Source organism: Gossypium raimondii, chromosome 11 (assembly GCF_025698545.1).
Source record: "Gossypium raimondii isolate GPD5lz chromosome 11, ASM2569854v1, whole genome shotgun sequence".
Classification (NCBI taxonomy): domain Eukaryota; kingdom Viridiplantae; phylum Streptophyta; class Magnoliopsida; order Malvales; family Malvaceae; genus Gossypium; species Gossypium raimondii.
Window position 1 is genome coordinate 21281202 of NC_068575.1, and position 21558 is coordinate 21302759.

The 21558-nt window shown below is 31.7% G+C and overlaps 1 protein-coding gene, 1 long non-coding RNA gene and 1 pseudogene across 2 annotated transcripts; all 3 read right to left on the minus strand.

The window, feature by feature from the left end:
* Nucleotides 1–1060: 1060 nt before the first annotated feature.
* Nucleotides 1061–4991, minus strand: LOC105789537 (mitochondrial outer membrane protein porin of 36 kDa-like; annotated as a pseudogene).
* Nucleotides 4992–12325: 7334 nt separating this feature from the next.
* On the minus strand, nt 12326–13070 carry LOC105788072 (uncharacterized). The gene is made up of 2 exons (XR_001131861.2): nt 12763–13070; nt 12326–12686 (listed from the first exon to the last, which is right to left on the minus strand). It is a non-coding gene; the product is annotated as an uncharacterized LOC105788072 (long non-coding RNA).
* Nucleotides 13071–15561: 2491 nt separating this feature from the next.
* On the minus strand, nt 15562–20587 carry LOC105788073 (glutathione synthetase, chloroplastic). Its single transcript, XM_052624322.1, has 12 exons — nt 20210–20587; nt 19509–19678; nt 19275–19350; nt 18675–18805; nt 18036–18158; nt 17856–17940; nt 17625–17701; nt 17451–17520; nt 17086–17207; nt 16573–16712; nt 16292–16484; nt 15562–15879 (listed from the first exon to the last, which is right to left on the minus strand). The coding sequence occupies exons 1-12, from the start codon at nt 20546–20548 to the stop codon at nt 15756–15758; spliced, it is 1650 nt and encodes a 549-aa protein (XP_052480282.1). The 5' UTR covers nt 20549–20587; the 3' UTR covers nt 15562–15755.
* Between the last annotated feature and the right edge of the window lie 971 nt (nt 20588–21558).

Consider the following 21558-nt stretch of genomic DNA (forward strand, 5'->3'; position numbering starts at 1 on the left):
TCTTTCTTTCTTTATCACATGTGAAGTTTTTAATATGTCAACGCATTAAAAACTTACAGCACGTTTGGTTCACTGGAATAGAATAAAGCCGTAATGGAATAGAACTGTAATGGAATAGAGCTGTAATCAGTAATTCAATTGTTTGGTTGAATGAAATGAAATAAAACTGTAATAGTATTCTTGTGTTTGGTAGAATGAAATGAAATAAAACTGTAATAGTATTCTTGTGTTTAGTTGAATGGAATAGATTTGTAATAACATAAGGAAAAAAACTAAAATGACCACAGTACCCTTAGTAGAAATTTTTATTATTATGAATGATCATTGTTATTAAATTTTAATAGGATTATTATTAAATATAATTTAATAAAAATATAATTATTAATATAATTATTTTTATATAAAAATATATTAAAATATTTTATTTACTACATTTTAAAATAATATACTATTATTTGAATCCATTGCTTCTCAAGTTATGTTCATTATAGTTGACACACAACAAATATATTCTAAAAGCTTAATTATTAATGAATTTAAAATCTTTAAAAATATTTTTGAATTCAAAAATTCATATCTTTAACTCTTTTTAATATACTTTTATTTGTTTAAAATGTATACATTTTATTCTTACTATTTACACATTCCTTTTGTTTTTAAAAATAATTAATATTAATTGTTAAAAATATTTAAAATTTATATTTTATATATCAAAATATTAATAATGAGCCAATAACAAATTATTTTCTTTTATATCCTTAATAAAAATAATATTAATGAATTTAAACATTATATAAATACATATTTTATATCATAACATCACGCCTAAAGTAAACGTTTTATCTATCAAAAGTAGTTTTTAATAGCAAACTAAACACTTTTAAACTAAATTCTTTAAAGTATTCGTCCTCTTTTGTAATACCGTCATTCCGAATTGTGCAGTAAAATAAAACAATTTGCTCTTTACTTTAACATAAATGTACTAGTTTGTCTATTTCTTAAATAGAGATCAAAATACAATCAGACTCATAATATAAGAGCCTCTATGATAGTCCTACCTTTAGGCAATCTCACCACCAGTAATGAAAGCTTTCCATGGCCCAGTTTTACAAGCTGATCCAATGTTAGACTTTATTCCTATACCTGTTAAAAAGTTCTATACCAAGTAAAAATTGTCCTCAACAAATAAAAGATACAACCCTTATTTTCCTTTATTAGCAAATTCCATGAAAAAATAAAGAGAGACTCTAAAAAATTATGGGGCAAATCAAAGGTACTTCACCTCTATTAAACAAGGAATGACTAAAAACAATTATCAATTTTTTTTGCGCTTTATACTTTTTTAAAATGAAAAACCATTGACATAAAACAAAAGATGACAACATCATGAAAGTCAACAACAAATTAAAACTTCACAAATCTTTTTTAGGTCTACATACTCTTACCAAAATGAACTTTTTTTTTAAACTCCCAAGGCTTGAATGCCAAAGCAAGTCTGACCTAGGGGCTTTTATCAATGGACTTTGTATCCACCTTTCCAAAAATGGTAAAGAGGGATTTTGGGTGCCACTCATGCTGGATGAGTGCACTTACCTTGCCGGTATTGTTCACTCATGCCTTGATTGTGGTTAATGGATCCAATGCATGTTGTGTAGCCACAGTGATGGTGTTCACATTGGTAGAGAAGCTATGGGTCACCTTTTCACAATATGGTAGTAAGATGCATTAACTGAATCACCCTTTTCATTCCTTCATTGACAAAAAAGGTATTAAAATTGAGATTATATCATTTGGAATTTTCAATTGTAGATAGGTATATAGAACATAACCATATGCAGAGCCTGTAATAGCTTGTTTTTAGTGAAGTTGGAAACAGTGCTTTCGAGACCACAGCTCCGATGAGTGAGTTATTATTTTAATTTTTACAAGATTATATTAATTTAATATTAAAATTTCGTTAAGAAATTTTTATGTTTGCATGATTAATTAAGTAAAAAAGACTAAATCGTAAAAAGTCTAAAGGTTGAGTTCTATTAGGTAAAGGGGTCTAATGGCTATGAAATCTTAAAATAAAGGACTTGAATGGTAAATAGACCATTTAATGAGTTAATGGATAATTATGTATTAGGTTTTATTGAAAATTTGATAGTTTTTAAAGGGTAAAAAGGTAAATTGGTAAATAAACCTAAAATAAACTAAGAAAAATGATATCATCTTCCCCATTTTTCATTTGCTTGGTCGAATTTCACCATTGAAGAGGGGGAGAGCTTCGATTTTGTTTTCTTCTTGCATGGTATGCATTCAAGCCCCGTTTTTAATAATTTTTATGTTTTTGAGTTTGTTTTAGCTTAATTGAACTAGCCCGGGGGTTAATTTGCAAAATATTTAAAAGTTGAGAGACTTGCCATGAATGTTTTTGGTTAGTTTTTGATGTTAATTGTTAGATTATAAATCTTTTTTGAAAAATAAACAAGTTTTGTTAAGTAATTTTTGATGAATTATGAGAATAGTGATTAAATTGTTAAAGGTATAAATTCTAGGGTTTTGTTATGAATTGTTGATAATTATGAGTTTCTTTAAGGTCCATTGTAACATGAGTTAAGTTTAATTTAGGTTAAAATGGTTAGCTTTCAAGTTATGAGTTTAAAGACTAAATTGTGAAAAGTTAATATGTTAGGGCAAATTGGTAATTTTGTATAAATATGAAATATGGATTAAATTGAATACTAGAAGTACTTAATTTATTGAAACTATCTATTTAGATCAAGAAAAATGACGTTCGGACTTAGATCGAGGAAAAGCTAAAGCTTCGGATTAGTTCGATCTTACTTCTACATCCTAATTATGAAGGTAAGTTCGTGTGAACTACGATCATTTTAATGTTAGCCAAGTTAACTATTTATTATGTTGTTTAAGTATAATTGAATTTGAATATATATGTATCAATGCTATAATAAATTGACGAATAATAAGTTCTAGTTGAACCTTAAGAATTCTTAGGATACAAATGATATGCCATTAGGGATTTCATGTTTCTGGTGCTAGTCTTGAATGTCCTACTGATGGCTAAGGTCCTGCATTTGTTGTGGGTTCTCCACAGCTTGTCTGAACAGCATCGTGTAGCTTGCATTCCGACCCACAACTCATGAGCAGGCCCATTTCACAGCTCGTGTGAGCAATGATGTAAAGGAAATGTTATGGTTATATATAAAGGCACACTATGTATGAGCTTTCCCAAGTATCTAGAGTAATTCTAGGTGGTTCAACGGGTAAGAAAAGGAAAAGGAAATGGTAAGTGAGCAAAAGGAATGAATCATCATCTTATGGTAATGTTGGTGAATTAAATTTTATGTTTATATATGGTAAACTTCATATATTATGGTTGATCTTATATGTATCATGAACAAATATACTAACTTGTGAGTTTGATGATGTTGTATAGGCTTTTACAAAGCTTTTGGCATTGGTAATGGTTTATACTTATTCTATGAATTGTACTTTTGAAATGGTAAGTTATGTTTTGAGTTTATACGAGCTTACTAGTACTCGTTGCTTACGTAGTTATTTTCCTTTGTTTTATAGATCATCGGAAGCTCGATTTGGTTGGAAGCTCGTCAGAGACCTATCACACCATCTAGCAAACATTTTGATAGTTTTTGAATATTTTGGCCGAGGTTAATAATGGCATGTATAGGTTGTTATGTAATGGTATTTAATGAATGTGTTAATGTAAGTTTTGGTAAGTTTAAGACTTGAAGTTATGTTTGATTTGGTGAACTATAACCCCTTACCAAACCATGTCATTTTGGTCATTTTTAAGTATATTTATATAAGGTTCTTTTGTTATGTTTGTAATGGCTTGATAATGGTCATTTGTGATATGTTTCGGTAGGTAATTGAACTAGGTTATAATGCTTGAAATAAGGTAATGTTGACTTGTTTTGGTATGTAATGTTTTGGTATATTTGTAGTGCCTTTGAATGACATATTGGTTAGGTGATTTAGGATGTTTGAAATGGTATGTTTATTCATGTTTGAATGGTGTTTAGGTCCCTTCAAAGTGCGCACAATTGGATTGTATATTTATGCATAGTTGGGTTATGAAATGGCTTGATTTTAGATGAATTTTGGGTTCACACGAGCTGTCACATGGCCATATGACACACACGGCCTGGCAACACGGCCGTGTGTCATTTGAGATTTCTTAGAGTTCCAAGTCAGTGAGTTACATGGCCTAACACATGGCCTGGCACACCGGCATGTGTGGCAACTCAGAAAGTTACGTGGCCTAGCACACGGTCTAACACACGGGCGTGTAGGGCTACTTAGTGAGTTACACGGGTGAGGACATAGGTTGGGACATGGCCGTGTGTCCCTTATTCAAAAGTTACACGGCATGGGGTGATTGCACACGGCTGTGTGACCCCTGTTTCTAATTTTTGTAACTTTTTTCCTAAACTTTTCGTTTTGTTTCAAATTAGTCTCGAATTACCTCAAAGCTATTTTTAAGGCCTCGCGGGCTCGATTTAGGGACATAATGCATGTAATTGAATGGATTATGATTTGTTTAGTTTATTTAAATGTTAAAATGTTAAATGTTTCTAATTGTATGGTAATGCTCTCTAACCCTAATCTAGTGACGGAGACGAGTTAGGGGGCGTTATAGAGCCAAAGAAGCAATGAGGTCTGCAATGGTGAAGCTCAATCTCGCCTTGCATTTGGTGAAATTCCCAGTCTTTGTGTCGAATGAGATATCGGTACCTAGTTAAAGACATTTGTTCCAATGACACCCGAGAAGTTAACTATTGGGTTGGTAGTCAATCCAAAGCTTGAGCTTATCCCAATATACTCATGCAAATATTGGAGTTCAATATGGTATACACAAAAGCTAAAAAATAGACATGTCCAACAACATCAAAACAGACATAAGGATTCATGACCTTCAACTTAAAATCCTCAACACATGGTATTTTCTCCGATTGGCCATACATAGTTGCAAAGGATGAGAATACCATCTGCTTAGTAGAAAAACATGTGAATACATATAACACCAAATTAAAAGAAGAATAAAGATGCAGTCGTATTTTCTAGTGGTGTTCGTGTTTACAAACACCTAAAAACTTTAGTGGAATTGAAGCAGTACAAGCAAAAACTATTTTTTTTTTTGCATAAAAGCATTGACATGTAATAAACTCCTTGATTCTAGCAAATAGGAACAACAATTATACTAATTTAACATCTTCCTTAAATAAAATCATAGAGATAAAAACGGCCTTCTTCAAAGACTAGAACAACTAGGAACAACTCAAAAAGGAATTCTAATAATTATACTAATTTAAAATCTTCCTTAGATAAGTTGAAATGCAACTATGAAACCAAAAAGATACCATACAGAGGACAAAAAAGAGTTTTAAAGATATTCTCATACCTTTTTGCAATTATATTTGGCCATGATCTCATACAAATTGATAGTGCCAATCAAATTATTGTTAAAATACTGACGAGGGTTATCGACACTCTCCCCAACAACATTAAGGCCAGTAAAATGTATAATAGCATCAAACATGAGCCAATTGTTACAAGTGAAATCCAATTCAACGCTAGTATGAAAACCAAAAATCTGCATGAAAAAGCTTTAATCCCATCATAGATCTTAAAACAAATAAAAACACAAATGTATGATCATTATAATACAACGATACATACAACACAGGTTTCATCTTTGGAGTAAAAGATGGAAAATTTTTTGCTTACCAAGTTGAACTAGAGTTTCTTAGAGAGCTCAAGACCCACTAATTCCTTAACCCTATCAACAACTTCAATAATAGAGTTATCAAGATTGTTAATAATTAACACTTTAAAACCTTCATTGGTCGTCATTTTTAACAACCTTACATTCGATTTCAATCACAAAAAAGCACTTGGTCGTCACTTGCAACTCTACAACCAAAGGTGAAGAAAAAAGAAGAAGAAAAAGGAAAAGAAAACATGGTCCATGGAACTAATTAAAACAAAAAGCTATTGCTTTCACTAAGTTATATATATATAATTTTTACCATCACCTAATTCATCAAACTGCAAATACAAGCTAGAACTTAGACCATTTCACTAAGCTATTGCTATGTGAGGGTTTTTTTGAGGTGAGAAGGGAGAGGGTAAAGTGGAAAGCGTTTTTGTGGTGATGGCCTCCTTAAGCACAGAATCAATAATCAGTGGCGAGGAAAGGGAATAGAACTTAGACCATTTCACTATATAGGCTGTAATTGAATAAGCCCGTAATAGGATATTCTATTGAACCAAACAACTATTTATGGTGGGCCCGCAGAATAGAGTTGTAATGGTTATGCCATTATTATAACACCCCTAACCCATATCCATCGCCGAATTAGGGTTACGAAGCATTATCGTACAAATGAAACATTTAAACATACAATTCATACATCATTACAAACATAACCTAAATACATTCAATCACATACATAACGTCCCTTAATCGAGCCCTCGAGGCCTTAGAAACACCTTAGAAACAATTCGGGATCAAATTGGAAACATTTGGAAAGTTCAAGAAATAGTTAGAAAAATTTGACTGTAGGGGTCACATGACTGTGTGCCTCACACGGCTACGACACACACCTATGTCTCAGGCCATGTAACAATCAAAATAGGGACACACGATTGTGTCCGAGCCCATGTCCTCACCCTTGTAACTCTCTAAGTAGGGTTACAAGGCCGTGTCACATGCCTGTGTGCCAGACCATGTAACTCTTGAAATAGCCCCAAACACTCGTGTGTCAGGCCATGTCCTAAGCCGTGTAACTGCCTGACTTGCATGTAATAGAACCTACAGGGGATACACAACCATGTCACCAGGTCGTGTGTCACACATGGCTGAGTCACTCGCCCGTGTCTCAGGCCATGTGGACATGAATTTGCCCAAAATTAAACCATTTTCAACACCAATTCATGCAACCACCTAAAGGCCTTTGGTGTACATAATCAAGGCATCAAAATATGACCAAAACCTAAATGAAATGACCAATTAAATAATCCAAGATCATTCAACCAATATGCCAACAAGGCACCTCAAATGCATTCATCCACAACTTACCTAAACATGCAATTATTTGATCACATTTTCATTAACACATATAAATATCTTCTAACAAATCATGCCACAAATATGACCATTAACTCTTCATCACAAACATACTATTTGAACCATACCATTCATGCATCACAAGTACCCAAAATGACATAGTTTGGCAAAGATCAAAAGGTACCAAATCCAAACAACTTATACATGCCATAATCATCAACTAACATTCAACTAAATATCAATACAAGTATACATATACATGCCATTATAACCTTGGCCAAAACATCAAAAACTACTGATATTTATGCTGGATAGTGTGATAAATCTCCGATGAGCTTCCAAACTGATCGAGCTTCTGATTATCTATAAAACAAAAGAAAGAAAACTAAGTAAGCACTTAATGCTTAGTAAGTTTGTAGAACATGAAACATAACTTACCATTTCATCATATAACATTAAGTATATGCATAATGTAATCCAACCACAAGCTTGGCATAAGCCTAAGAACCATTGTCAACACACAAGTTAGTGCATTCATACATAATTCAATTGAATTAATCATATGATGATTCATTGCCATGTGAACATATATCATTTGAATCATTTAACCTTTCCATGAACATATGCATACAACCATGTGAAAACTTACCTTTTCAATCCTTTTCATAGCCCGTTGAACCATTTATAATATCATCGGATACTTGGGAAAGCTCACACGTAGTGTGCTTAAACATATAACCATAACCTTTCCTTTACATCGTTGCTCACACAAGATGTGAAATGGGTTTGCTCACACAAGTTGTGGGTCAAAATGTAGGCTACACGATGCTGCTCACACGAGCTGTCGAGTATCCGCAACAAATGCTGGACCTCATCCATCGGTAGGACATTCAAGACTAGCACCTGAAACATGAAATCCCTAATAACATGTCATTTATATCCTACGAATTCTTAAGGTTCAACTGGGACTCGATAACCGTCATAACATTGCCTTGGATGTACATTCTTTCATAACATTTTATATTCATAATATCACATAATTGAATAACATGAATGTAATAATTCATACATACGAACTTACCTCGATGATTAGGGCGTAAAAATGAGATCGACTAATTTGAGTCTTTAGCTTTTCCCCGATCTAGATCTGTACGTGGTCTATCTTGATCTAAATAGAAAATTTTAATTCATTTAATATCTCTAGAATTCAATTTAGTCCACATTTCATATTTTTGCAAAATTACTATTTTCTCCTAATATTTTAAATTTTCACAATTTAGTCCTTAAGCTCATAAATTGAAATTTAAACATTTTAATCTCTTCTCATGCTAGCCAAATTCTCTAGGGACCTAAGTCAATCCATACAAACCTTAATTTCACAAATTTATCATGAAATTTTATCATTTTTACAAATAAGTCCCTAAACACAATTTTCATCAAAATTCACTTTATAAAATTTGTTTAATTATCAACAAGGACTCATAATCTACCATTAAACATCAATAATCACACAAGATTATTCATGACACAACCCTAAATCTTTAATAGTTTTGCAAATTGATCTCCGGGCTAGCTAGGTTAAGTTACAACGACTTCAAAAACATAAAAAATCATTAAAAATGGGATTGGAAAACGTACCATGCAAGCAAGAAGAAGTGATCGAATACCCTAGCTATCTTTAATGGTGAAATTTTGGTTGGTTTAACAAATGAAGAAGATGATACCATTTTCTTTTCTTTTTGTTTTAACATTAATTTACCTAATTAGCATTTTAACCTTTAAAAACTTTAAATATTTCAATAAAACCGTGTCCATAAATATCCACTATCACTTTAATTGGTCTAATTACCATCGAAGTCCTTTATTTTAAACTTTCATAGCCATTTAGCCTTTTAACTAATAGAACTATACATTTACACTTTTTACGATTTAGTCCTTTTCACTTAATTAAGCATGCAAACATCGAATTTCTTAACAAAATTTTAATACGAGCCTTCTAACATCGGTAAACATTAAAATAATAAAATAATAATTTACTTATCAAATTTGTAGTCCCGAAACTATTGTTTCGATTTCATTGAAAATGAGCTGTTACAACTACATTGAACCAAACATGACCTTAATAACCTTATAATATATTATAATTAGTTTTAATCCCGCGCGTTGATGGTGTATATCAATTTTAATTTTAAAAATTACTATATTTTTAACATTTTAGATTAATTTTTTATATATTTGCAAACATATTTTAAAAGTAAATACATTTTGGAAAAAATATATGGTTTAAAAAGTTTTAAAAGTTAAATATAATTATAAGTTAAAAGTGTTATTTTAATAAACTTTAATTTTGTTTAAAACTTTTCAGTTAGATATCGTTTCTAATTGAATTTATTTTAATTTAAAATATAGTATAAATTTTAATTAATAATATTAAAAATACTGACAAAGAAAAGTATCTTATTAAACAATTTTATATTTTTTAAAATTAAATAAATAATTTTTTTCAAAATTTTAAAACATTTTACCAATATACATTTTAATTTATAAAATATTTTTAAACATTTTTAAAATTTCAAACAGTTTAACTATAAAATAGAGTTAAACATGATTTTTAAATAATATATTAAAAATATTTTTAAAATACTGTTGTATACATTTAATATTTAAAAACCAAATTTATAAATCATACAAAAACTTTTGGAAACATATTGATTTTCAAAATACTCATTGAAATAGTATTTAAACTAAATAGCAGTAGTGTTCAAATTGAATTAATAAAACTGCAGTCAAGGGCTAAATCGCATAAGTTGTAAATCATTAAAGACCGAATCTGAATTAACCTATTGGAGAAATTCAGGTGGTGCGATGTGGTTTTCCTTTTTAAACATAAAACTTTAAAAAAAAATCATTTATTTTCTTTAGCTTTACCATGCATAAATAATAAAAATGTATAACTGTTTAACACATACAATCGAATTTGGTAATTAAAATAGAGATTAAATTTTTTTCAAATTTCATACTAAACTATTTTTATTATTTTGCTTTGAAAAATTTTTCAAATATATATGGTTTCAAATTTATGTGCATTAAAATGGAATTAGTTATACTATAACAAGATTTTAATTTGACATGACTCGAACAAATTCAATCGATTCGACTCCACTCGAATTTCATTTCACTTGAATCAATTCGAAAAAAGTTTAAATTAAGTTAGGATGATAAAATATGACTCGTTAACTCGATTAACTCGTAATTTTTTCATTCGATTCGACTCGATTTGATCAAACGCTCACCTACGAACAAGGGGAAATAGGGTTTCAAAGTTTTAAGCTTTCATCCCTTAATTTGGTAAGTTATTCAAGTCATTTTCTTATAATTTTTACTATTTTGAGATCTTGGAAGCTTGATTTAGTTAGTCCGGATACTATTTTGCAAAACTGTTAAAGTTTATAAAAGTTTCATTGTTAAATCTTGAAGCTTTTGGTACTAAATTGATAGATCTTGAGCTTATATATGAAAAATGATTCATTTGTAAAGTGAAATTTGTAAGTTTTAAGTATAGGGATTGAAGTGTAAATATTTTGAAATTTAGGTTAAATTTCTATAATTTTAAATATTATAGGGATGTATAAGGATGAAATTGAGATTAGTTTCAAAATTGAAACTCAAATTTGAAAATTTTGACAAATTCGATTTTAAGGACTAAATTGAATAAAATACAAAATTTTAGTGAATACCGGTAAATAAAATTGAACTAATAGTATGTTATTATATGTTGTTTGGAATTGATAATTGAATTAAAATTATGATTTAAATTGGGATTTAAACCAATAGGAGGATGTTTGCAGAAATGGAAAAATTATAGATTAGTCCCTGACATGTTGTTAATTATAAGTTTGTATTGAATTTTTTATATTAATTTCAGTTATTAAAGTTTTCTAATATCTTGTTTGTTGCCGAATTTGTTAAGCATAGTATCAGTATTCTTCTTCCTCTCGATTTCTTCTCTTTTTTCTTCTTTCTATTCTGTCATTTCTCTCTCAGATCTTTTCTAGTTGCATGAGTAACTTCCACTGAAAACTGTTGGTAGTGGAAGATAGGGGTGAGTAAAACTCGATTCGACTCGAAAAAATCGAAAAAAAATTTGAATTTCGAGTTAAACGAATCGAGTTATTCGAGTTAATCGAGTTATTTGAATCAACTCGAATTTTGTTTTCAAATTTCTAGTTCGAATCGAGTTGAGTTTTCGAATTCGAATAACTCGAATAATTCGAATATCAAGTTATAATATTTTTACATTTAATATATTTTTTAATTCCAAAATACATAGTGACAAGAATCTGAAGATAATTGAAACAACTAAGCAAGCAAAGAAGCTAACCAATATATAAAAAATTAATAAATAAATTATGAGGTGATGAAAGTTAATAAAAAATTTGATTAAGGTGGACAAATTTTATTACGATGGGTAACAATGATTACAAGGACCCAAAATTATTTTTTAAAATTTAACTCGAACAAATATATTCGATTCGATTCAATTCGAATTTCATCTCACTCAACTCGATTCAAGAAAACTTCAAATAAAGTTAGAATGATAAAATGAGATTCAAAAACTCGATTAACTCGAAAATTTTCGATTCGATTCGATCGAATGCTCACCCCTAGTGGAAGAAGACCAAGAAGAAGAGAGTGAAACAAAAAAGAAGAAAATTTAGAATCCATCTTCCTCATTTCACCACTTTATTTTAACAAGATTCTTGTGCTTTATAACAGCTGAGTTGAATGTCAATTACCCCCGTACTTTTTTTATTTCATGCCATAACCCTTTAGGTACCATTTTAGTTTGTAGCTAACGACTATGGGGATACAATATTTAGAAAGCAGAAGGAAGAGGAGGCTGTTTTTCATGTGGTGCGTCTTCATGGTTCTCTTTATAGAGATGGTATCCACTAGTACTACTACCCAAAATCAGCAAGTTCAAACCCAGCTGAAGCTCTTGAACAAGCCTGCTGTTAAATCCATCAAATTCAGTTTCTTGTATTAGTATTTCATTTTCTCTCTCTCCCTTGCAAAACGCAAGCAGAGTGTAAGTTTAAGGCAGATTTTAGCAATGTGGTTTTCTATGCACGGTTTTTTATGTTTTCATGGTTTAGCTTGTTCAAGCATTTTGAGACTTTTTTGTGAACTTATTGGAACTCTCAATAAAGTTCGGAGATAAAATCACAGTAAAAAACAATACTGGACGTGTTGAGTGCCGGACCCCTCAACAATAGTGTTATTAATTGGACAAATGCGTAGGGATTAAATTTCAAAAGTTCTAAGAATATAAGGATTGGGAGTAGCATTAGACCTTACAGTTACAGATATGATATAAAATAAAAAGCAGGTGAGTACTATATGTAGAGGAAAGGGAAAAGAAAAGGAAGAGTGTTATGGACAATGATGGTTTACTCAGGGGAAATGGAGGCTTCACTTCGTTTCGAAGGCAAAGCAGCGGTTTGTGAGTGCACCAGTATTGACCACAACACTTGAACATCCTCGCATGGGCATGACTTCACATCCTTGTACAGGATGTATATTCCTCTTCCTGCACCTCAAACGAGTTTCGATTGGTGGAAATAAATATGTAACCACGATAAATACAATGTGACCGGAAAACTTACCTCTCGTGTGGCGAGAATGAAGGCGATTCCAGAGCCTCTTGAATGGGGAGAAGAGGGAACGAAACCACCCCATTTGGAGAAGTGAGTCTAGCACTCTTAACTCATTGGTAGGTGAGGAGTTGGAAGGAAATTAAATACAAAAGTGGGGATTTACAAAAAGACAATGTAGGTTTGCTGAGAGAGGTTCCTTGTGTGCTTCAGATTCTCCATGTTTCCTAATTTCCACAGCAATTATGCAATTTAATTTCAACATGTTATAATCTGGGTGGTGTGTCTTTGTCACTCAAGTTCTATTATTTGATTTAACCCCAAATTGCAGTAATCTCCTTGTAGGGTCATAGTTTCACATATATATATATATATATATATATATATGAACAAAATATGAATGAGTCATAAAATAAATGTGAGAAAGTTGAAATTTAATCAATTTGAATAAACCAATGTCTCCTCTACCATGAAATGGGTATGGGCTAAAAAGCTAAATAACTACAACACTATATATATTGAAGGTAAAATGAAAGTAGAATATATGTCTGCCTAATTTGTCAAATAGCATTTGGTTAATTACCTCAAGAAAGCATTTCATTTGAAAAGTGAAGTTGAAGGTTTTAGCAACCTTACATAACTTTTTCATATTAATTATTTAGCAATGATGTTTATTTAATAGAATTGGGAGAAAATGTAGTTAACATCAACTAAATTGGAACCTAAACAAATATATATATATATATATATATATATATAAGACTGCTGTTGAGCCATCATTGAGTGCTCGAATCCAGCCTTTCTTGTCCATCTACCTTGTAATAACATCTTTGGTCCTCCCACACCCATCTTTATTTCGCATATTTTTTAGCTAAGAAGGAGGTAAATTACGAAGAAGACCAAACTCAATTATAAATTATGAACTGATGCAAAAATAAAATGTTTAAATCTTCATATTTTCTTTTAAAAAATTATTTAAAATTCTTCATCTTTTTGTCCAATTTTATCGTTAATGTTGTTGATTTAGCATTTTTTAAAAAGAAAAGAAAAATAACCTTTTAATTAATTTTGTTTTAGTTCATATCCTTTAAAAGTACATGAAAATTTTTAATTTTAATTTTTAATTTTAGTATTCCAACTAAAAATCTTAAAATTTTAAAATATAATTTTTAAAAGAATTTCAAAATTATGAAAATATAAAAATTTCTATAAAATTTTAAAATTTTATTGAAAATATGAAAATATTTTACTTTTTATTTTTTTATGTAATTATAAAGAGTAGAAAGATGAAATTTACAAAACTATAAATGTCCAAAAAGTTCCTATTTTTTAATAGGTTAACCATGACAATGGCAAAATTGCGAGAGATAAAATATTTAAATAAAAATTTAATCCTTAAATTTTATATATTTTTATCACTATAATCCTCATTTTTTAAAATTAAATTTGATCATTAAGTTATTAAAAGGTGCCAAATCATTATTTTTCTTTAACAATAATACTGACTAAAACATTATTTTTCTAATGAAGTTCATACAGTAAATGTGAAACCCCACACTCAACCTGTTTGTCTAATCTGAATGCATGACTTCATTACATTGCCAGAGCAACTCAAACTATTTCAATTCATTTTGAGAGCACTAAATATGACACCCACACTCGGTCCGATCGTTAGATCTGAATGCTTGATGTCACATCACGTTGTCGAAGCAACTTAGGCCATCTTAATTTATTTCAACAGTTAATTTGCCATTCCATCATAATAATTTCCATACATTCACAACTATAACCATAAACATGATTAATCAATATTAAGTGATCTATTTAAAAGATTTCAAAGTTAAACGAAGTCAAATACAGAGTTAGAATTTGAATCCGAACTCAATGTGTCAAATTCAACAATGTATCTTAATACATTGATGTTCATGTCTCGAGACTTGATCCCGAGACATAGCTCCCCTATTTCATACCCTTAGCTTTGATGTTTTAAGTCTTAAGGCAAGAAAGAACCCACTTAACAATCCACGTACACTTCATGCTAACATTACATTATTTGTCTTATGTGGACGTTTATAAATATTTAGAAAATATAAAAAATCAAATTTATATATATATATATATAGTTCATAAAAATACACATAAATTACCATGCAAACTATTATGTAAAAAAAAAACATTTTAGCCGGTATTAGACCTGTCCATGGGCCGGGCCCGGAAAAAAATTTCGACCCGCCTCCTAAGCCCGGGCCAGGCCCGAAATATGGGCTTAAAATTTTAAAAGTATTTTAAAATTAAAAAATAAACATTAAAAAATTATTTTAAAAATAAAAAAATAAAAATATTTTAAAAGTATTTTAAAATTAAAAAATAAAAATAAAAAATATATATTTATTATATTCGGGCCGGGCAAGGCCCGAGCTAAAAAAGTGGTGCCCGAGGCCCGACCCATTTTTTAAACGGGCCTCGTTTTTTTGCCTAAGCTCATATTTCGGGTCTATATTTTTACCCGAACCCTCCCATATTTCGGACGAGTTATCGGGCCGGGCCGGGCCGGGCCACCGGGCCCATGGACAGGTCTAGCCGGTATCTCAAAATCAATTTTACTCTTTTAAAAAAAAGTTGAGGGTCAAAATCAGCTTTTCTTTAAAAATTGAATGCCGGATTTAACTCAAAAGAAAGAACAAAGGTGAAACTGAAAAAAAAAAAAAGATATATCCTTTAAAGCGAAATTTGTACAAGATCTAAATTTTTAATTAAAAAAAAGTACAAAAACCTCTTACACATTAAACCAAAACCAAAATAACAAAGACATTAAACCAAACCAAAATAACAATGATACAATTTTGATATTATTTCAATTTTTTCCAATATTAGTACGCAACAATTAATATCAAGACAGTACCTGAAGAGCTCTTCTCGATGTTTCAAGATAACGAGGACCATTATTTGCCAAGCTGAGTGTCCTGTAAATAACTACATGAGTGGTAACAACAAAACTCGGTTCATCAAGTCAAATATATACTATCTAAGACCGCAAATCCGGCTGCAACCCCTCCTTCGTTCGATGATGATACCTTGGTCCTCATCAAGTAGCCACATTGGTCATTCATGATGACACTCTCCTTGTTCCTGCAAGGGCAAACTGGTGACTCTCCGGTGCATCCAAAATGAGAAATGTTGAGAGTAAAAGGGTAAAGCTTTAAAGATGTGAAAACCATTTCAAATGACGTTACCAGACTCTTCATTTTCTTAAAGTATCATTTTAGATATTTGTGTTCGACACATAATACATGGGTATATAAATATGACCTTCCAAAGATCCTATAAATATAAGGAAAAACTTTGGGCATATTAAACCTACCCATGTTGGTTATATACTCACATCCAGCACTTGCACCTGAATCCGAGTAACATAATTTTGAACCTTTTCTTTTCCTTTTATTCCCATTCGGGATTGATAAGTAAAGGGAGAATTTAATACAATTTGCATGTAAACGACACAAACTGCAGTGAAGGGGTGAAACAAACTACTAAGATATACCTTAAGTAAGCACTGTATACCCCAAGCTCTGATATGGCATGATCTTTATGACAAATGCTATCACGAATTAAAAATGTGGGAGAAACAGCTGGGAAAATCCTCTGCATAAGTATATAAGCAGCATCTTCTTCAGACCCTTCCTTTTGCAATCGTAGAAGGGTTTCTTTCACATCATCACCATAGATATTGTTCCCTGAAGTGGAACCGAAGACTCGATTCTCAACTAAAAGAATCACAATGAAGAACAATATTTATATTCTAAAGTTTTTAAGATATAGAACCTCCTCCTTCTCTTTGAGGCTTCATGACAAATAACTCAGGTTTTTCTATTGCTTTCTTGGTGATGTCTGAGTCAACCAAACTCCACAGTCCAGCAAAGCATTTCCGCAGTTTGGCGATATCCTCTTTGCTCTCAAGGAACCTACATGCATGGAGAAGAGAAAAATAAAAAATGTACAACTCGAGGTAATTGTTCACTAAAAATTTAGACTAATATTATTGCACTATCAAGAAAAAAGCACGCTATAATCTTCCAATATCCTAGCTCCATAAATTTTGGAGTTGCCACTTTTTACGTTGAATAAACAGTAAATGCAATGAAGTTTTGAGATTTCATGTGAAAGGGAAAAAAGTTCCCTACATAATTATAAAGCTAAGCAACCTCTAGTCACTGGAAATAAATCTTTCAAGAGGATGTTTCTAAGTCTAACTCAGTTAAGTGATAAATCCATTGATAACTTGGGTAGAATATTTTGCTAAAACATTATTTGTAGAGAAACTATAGAATTATTTACTTCTCAAGCACATTAGGTTTTGCAAGTTCTTGTTGAATCTTCTTAGTTCCTGCTAAATGATATGATATTGACGGGCACTTGATAGCTGAAGATTGCTCCATTAGCAGTCGAGCTCTCCACTCCTAAAAATTTTAAATGTAACAAACACATCAGAAGCACAAACAGAAAAAAATAAGTCTAATGTTGCTGTAATTGGCAAAGGTGAACACTTCATAGTGTATAAAGTCTGAAAATGACAAGATAAAAAAAGAATCCATCAAAATCATACTAGTGATAGTGGCTATTTTAGAATAACATGAAAAGCAACCATCAAAATCGTGTGTGTGACAAGGAGCAAAAAGAAAAAAAAAAGTTGAATTGCTTACTGATTCTGAAGGATAGTCAGTAGGTGCATACCCTGCTCTAAAATAGACAACTGCAACTGCTTGGCCACCTCTACAGGTGCAAGAATTTCAGACATTAACACAAGAAGCTGGGCATGCTAATTCTAGAATCTAATAAGAAAAATCAACTCTATGCAGTAGTCTGAAGATACATACACAAGAAATGTGCCATCAGGCAGAAGTTGGCCTTCGCTATCAATTTCAGCCAGTGTTTTCCTGATAGTTCTCACATTATATGTGATACCAAGCTAAGGAATGCAATGCCAAGTGAACTTTGGATCAAAGCTTTCTAACTAATAATAATAATAATAATAACCATCTAAACATGTTTACTACAAAAAGGCTTTACCATATTTATTCAACCAATAGACATAAAGGTTAAAGAGGATATCTTTCCTTCAACACTGTACAAAGCCAATGCTGGTCATACATATTGCGTTCTTCAGTCTGAACAACAATCATAGCTACAGCCCTGTACACCTCAAAAAAAGATATTATAAGCAGCAACATGACTTCAATGGTTGCAGGAAGACAAGAACCATCAGGGTATATTCTTTGAAAGTTAACCTGGGGTTATTATATTCAGTCCAAGCTTTAGCCAATGCCTCAGCAAACTGCCCAGTTGCAGTGTTTCCTGGGATCCTTTTAGAATCTAAACCAAGGTCTTCTCCGTAGTCATCAAGTAGGGTCCTGCAAAATGACTAGCAATGGTTGAGAAAATACTTGTTGATAATTTAGTTTGCTGAACAATGCTAAGCAATTCAGAATATCTTTCAAGCTTTTGCATCAGTACACCAACAAATATTTCTATTACTCCTTTATGCTGCTATATTTCAAATATTAGGGGCATAATGAAAGTGCAACATTGATATTAAGTTTCACACCTACAATGGTTATGTTTTTTTCAATTAAGGTTAGCAATAAACACAGGCTAATGAAACTTTCTGTAGTAATTGATCACTACCAGAGTAAAAACCCTAACAAAGAACCTTGACTATAATTATAAGATATCTATCTACGCCTCAGATTTTTCTTTGCATGGCAAAAGAACACAGTTGAAGTGACAAGAACAAACACGCACCATTTGAATGCCTTTCTCAATAAGGTTCATTCAATATGGAAATTACAGCACATAATATTCAAACTTAGGCAAATAAAAATGAAGTTATGATGGAGATACTTAGGTAAAATGCTTATTGGCTCAACCTGTGAAGGTCAGTCACAAGACAACCAAGACCAGCAAACGAAGATGAAATTGTGTTAAACTCTATTTGGAGGAGTAATTTAGTTTTCTCATCAAGCATGTAATCTGATCGATGCAAACCCAAGCGTATTTCCTGTTTCAAAAACTGAATATGATTAGAATCTTAGGTGTAATAAAAAAAGGCATTGATTTCCACATTTCGAGCAAATCATTTGGCAAATATACGAAAACAATTTAATATGTACCGATGATTGACCTTATAGTATTTGTTTCATTTCACAAAAAACATAATATCACTAAATCTTCAAAAAGAATTCCATTCTTATAAACAAGTTTTACCAATCTTTAACACACCAGGGAAAGATAAGATCTCATTAAGTAGCTTTTTGTTCTTAACAGGACCTAGTTTACAGCTTATCGCAGAAAGGAAAAATGAAACACTAGTTGAAAAAATGACAAAGGGTGAGATGAACGAAAGGTAGGTGCACAGAGATACTAGGAGTACATCTCAATCTGGACATTAAAACACTCCACTGCCTAAATCAAAATAAATCCTTCCCACATTATTAAAAACCAAATATCCATAAATGTTACCCACTTACCTCTTTCTTGTTCATTTCTAGTATCTTGGAATGAATGTCTAAAAGTCTAGAGGTAAAAGCATCCACTTTTTTTGTCCTGCAATGTTAAGCATTGACAATATCAACTTCAAGCAAACAGTATTCTCACAGGACAAGTTGAATTATGATTCAGAAACTTGCACATCACTTGATTGCAGTTATAAGAAGAAAGCGTGTGCATAACAACAAAACCATTGAGGGAGAGTGAGAGCATACCTAGCTAGGGAGTCTTGCAGAAACTTTCCATCTAAACTTACACGATCGATTAGTTCATTGAAAATTGGAGCTAGTTCACATGCTTGTTTCCAGTGAGATTCTGGAAATGACGTGGGCAACAAAGCAATTGGAGCGTGCACCATGCCAACACCAGGTAGTTTCCCAGATCTCTGCAATTAGACCCAGCCCATCGAATTCAAGCACACAAAAACTAATATAACTCACACCTTTACTTAGAGCACCTTCCCTAACTCCCTAAATTCAAATTATGATGTCAACCAGATGTAAAAAAAAAAAATTAACATCAAAAGATAGTGACAGAATTGCAAACGAAATTCATTTCAATAAGAAGAATCCTAACAGAGTAGTGGGGATGAAAATGAACTAACAATTACAAAATAATAGGGCACAATGATGATTTCAGGACGATCATATTTACTACAATTCACAGTTGATGGACTAAAAAGTTCCCTAAAATCAAAACGCAAGCAAATTGTGCAATTTAAGTTCAAATTTTGGCTTCTCGTTCACCGAAAAACAAACATCAAGAATTAAATTGCTTCAACCATATTCTTCCTGTAGTTTTTTTTTCTCTCAGTTTAACATAAGATGATCAACATGAACGCTGAATGTGAGGGTAAATACAGAAATTAAAAGAAAAGAAAAAGAACTAAATAATAAAAATCTGATGTACGGCAAACCTGATCATTTCTGTCACCAACAAGAAGGCCATGAAGAGAACTCCAAACAAGAGCATCATATACAATCTTTTGAATCAAGCCGTCATCAATACCATGAAGATCAACAATGGGTTTTCCTGCTGCAGCAATACCCTTTCCGATTTCCATCTCCCCAGCTACTCTCGCGCAGTTTAAAGTCCCAATTTTTAGAACAGCAAAAGGGGAGTGTTTTTTTGTGGGAAAGAGAGGCTTTTGCCGGTTGGAATTGGAAAAAGAGCTTGTTTTTGGTTGTGCTGTAAAAGCAATAATACAAAGTGAGTCAACCGAACAAGAAGAAAGGGAGGAATGGCCAACACCCATTTGGACGCTTTTCCTGGTGTCATTCGGAAATACTAATAAGGAACCGTATCAAAAAAGTACACTAGTTATGGGAATAATAATAAATAGAAATCCTATCCGTTTAAATAAATATTTAGAATATAGGTATATTAAATAATTAAACATTATCTTTAAATTTGATAAATAATAACATATATAATATGTATAAGTTAAATTAAAATTCATTTCAAAATAAAATATTTTTCTCACCAAATTTGTATATTTATATTGTTATGAGTATCTGTTGTATAGCTAAAGTCACTTAAAGTAGTTAGTTTGTTGTTAGCGGTAGGCAGTTAGCTGTTAACGTTAGTTAGCAATTATCTTTGTATATTAAATAGTCTGCAAATGACTCTTAGGAAAAGATAGTGAACTGAGATATTTTGTATGTACCTTATAAAGTCTTGACATGGTATCAAGAGCTAGGTTCTTGGTGTAATTTTTTTGGGGGGCCATGGCTACAGAAGCTGTTCCAACAGTGGATACTCCTAGGCATTCCTCTAATAATGGTGAAGCAGTTCACTCACATGGTTCTAGTAATTCTTCTTCGCATATTGTTTAGTATTTTTCTAAGCATGATACTATCAAACTCGGGGAACATAATTTCCTGTTATGGAAACATCAACTTCTGTTGATTCTTGAAGGATATGGTCTTAAAGGATTTGTTCTAGGTACTATTTCCATTCCCTCACCCTTCATTTCTGGGAATGAGGGTCAACTCGTTGATAATTCGTATTTCTTGTTCACAAGAGGCAATTTGCAATGTCTGTAAGAATTGGTTCTAGGCTCTTACATCTCCGAAGTGTTCTCCATGTTCCCAATATCTGTAAGAATTTGTCGTCAGTAGGGCAATTTGCAAGGGATAATGTTGTGTACTTTAAGTTTCACCCATTTTTGTGTTTTTTGAAAGACATACAGACATGGACAACTCTACTAGTAGGCCACATGCATAATGGCCTCTACAAGTTCGATATTTCTCATGCTGCCCCTTC

Bases quoted from the DNA above. Each gene is read 5' to 3' on its own strand.
- LOC105788073 (XM_052624322.1), bottom strand. From the start codon at position 20,548: ATGGGTGTTGGCCATTCCTCCCTTTCTTCTTGTTCGGTTGACTCACTT. The intron at 17,702-17,855 runs CCTCTTTAACCT...GGTATCACATAT, and splicing joins CAGTGTTGAAGGAAAGATAT to AATGTGAGAACTATCAGGAA. The intron at 15,880-16,291 runs GTATATCTTAGT...TTGCCCTTGCAG, and splicing joins GTATACAGTGCTTACTTAAG to GAACAAGGAGAGTGTCATCA.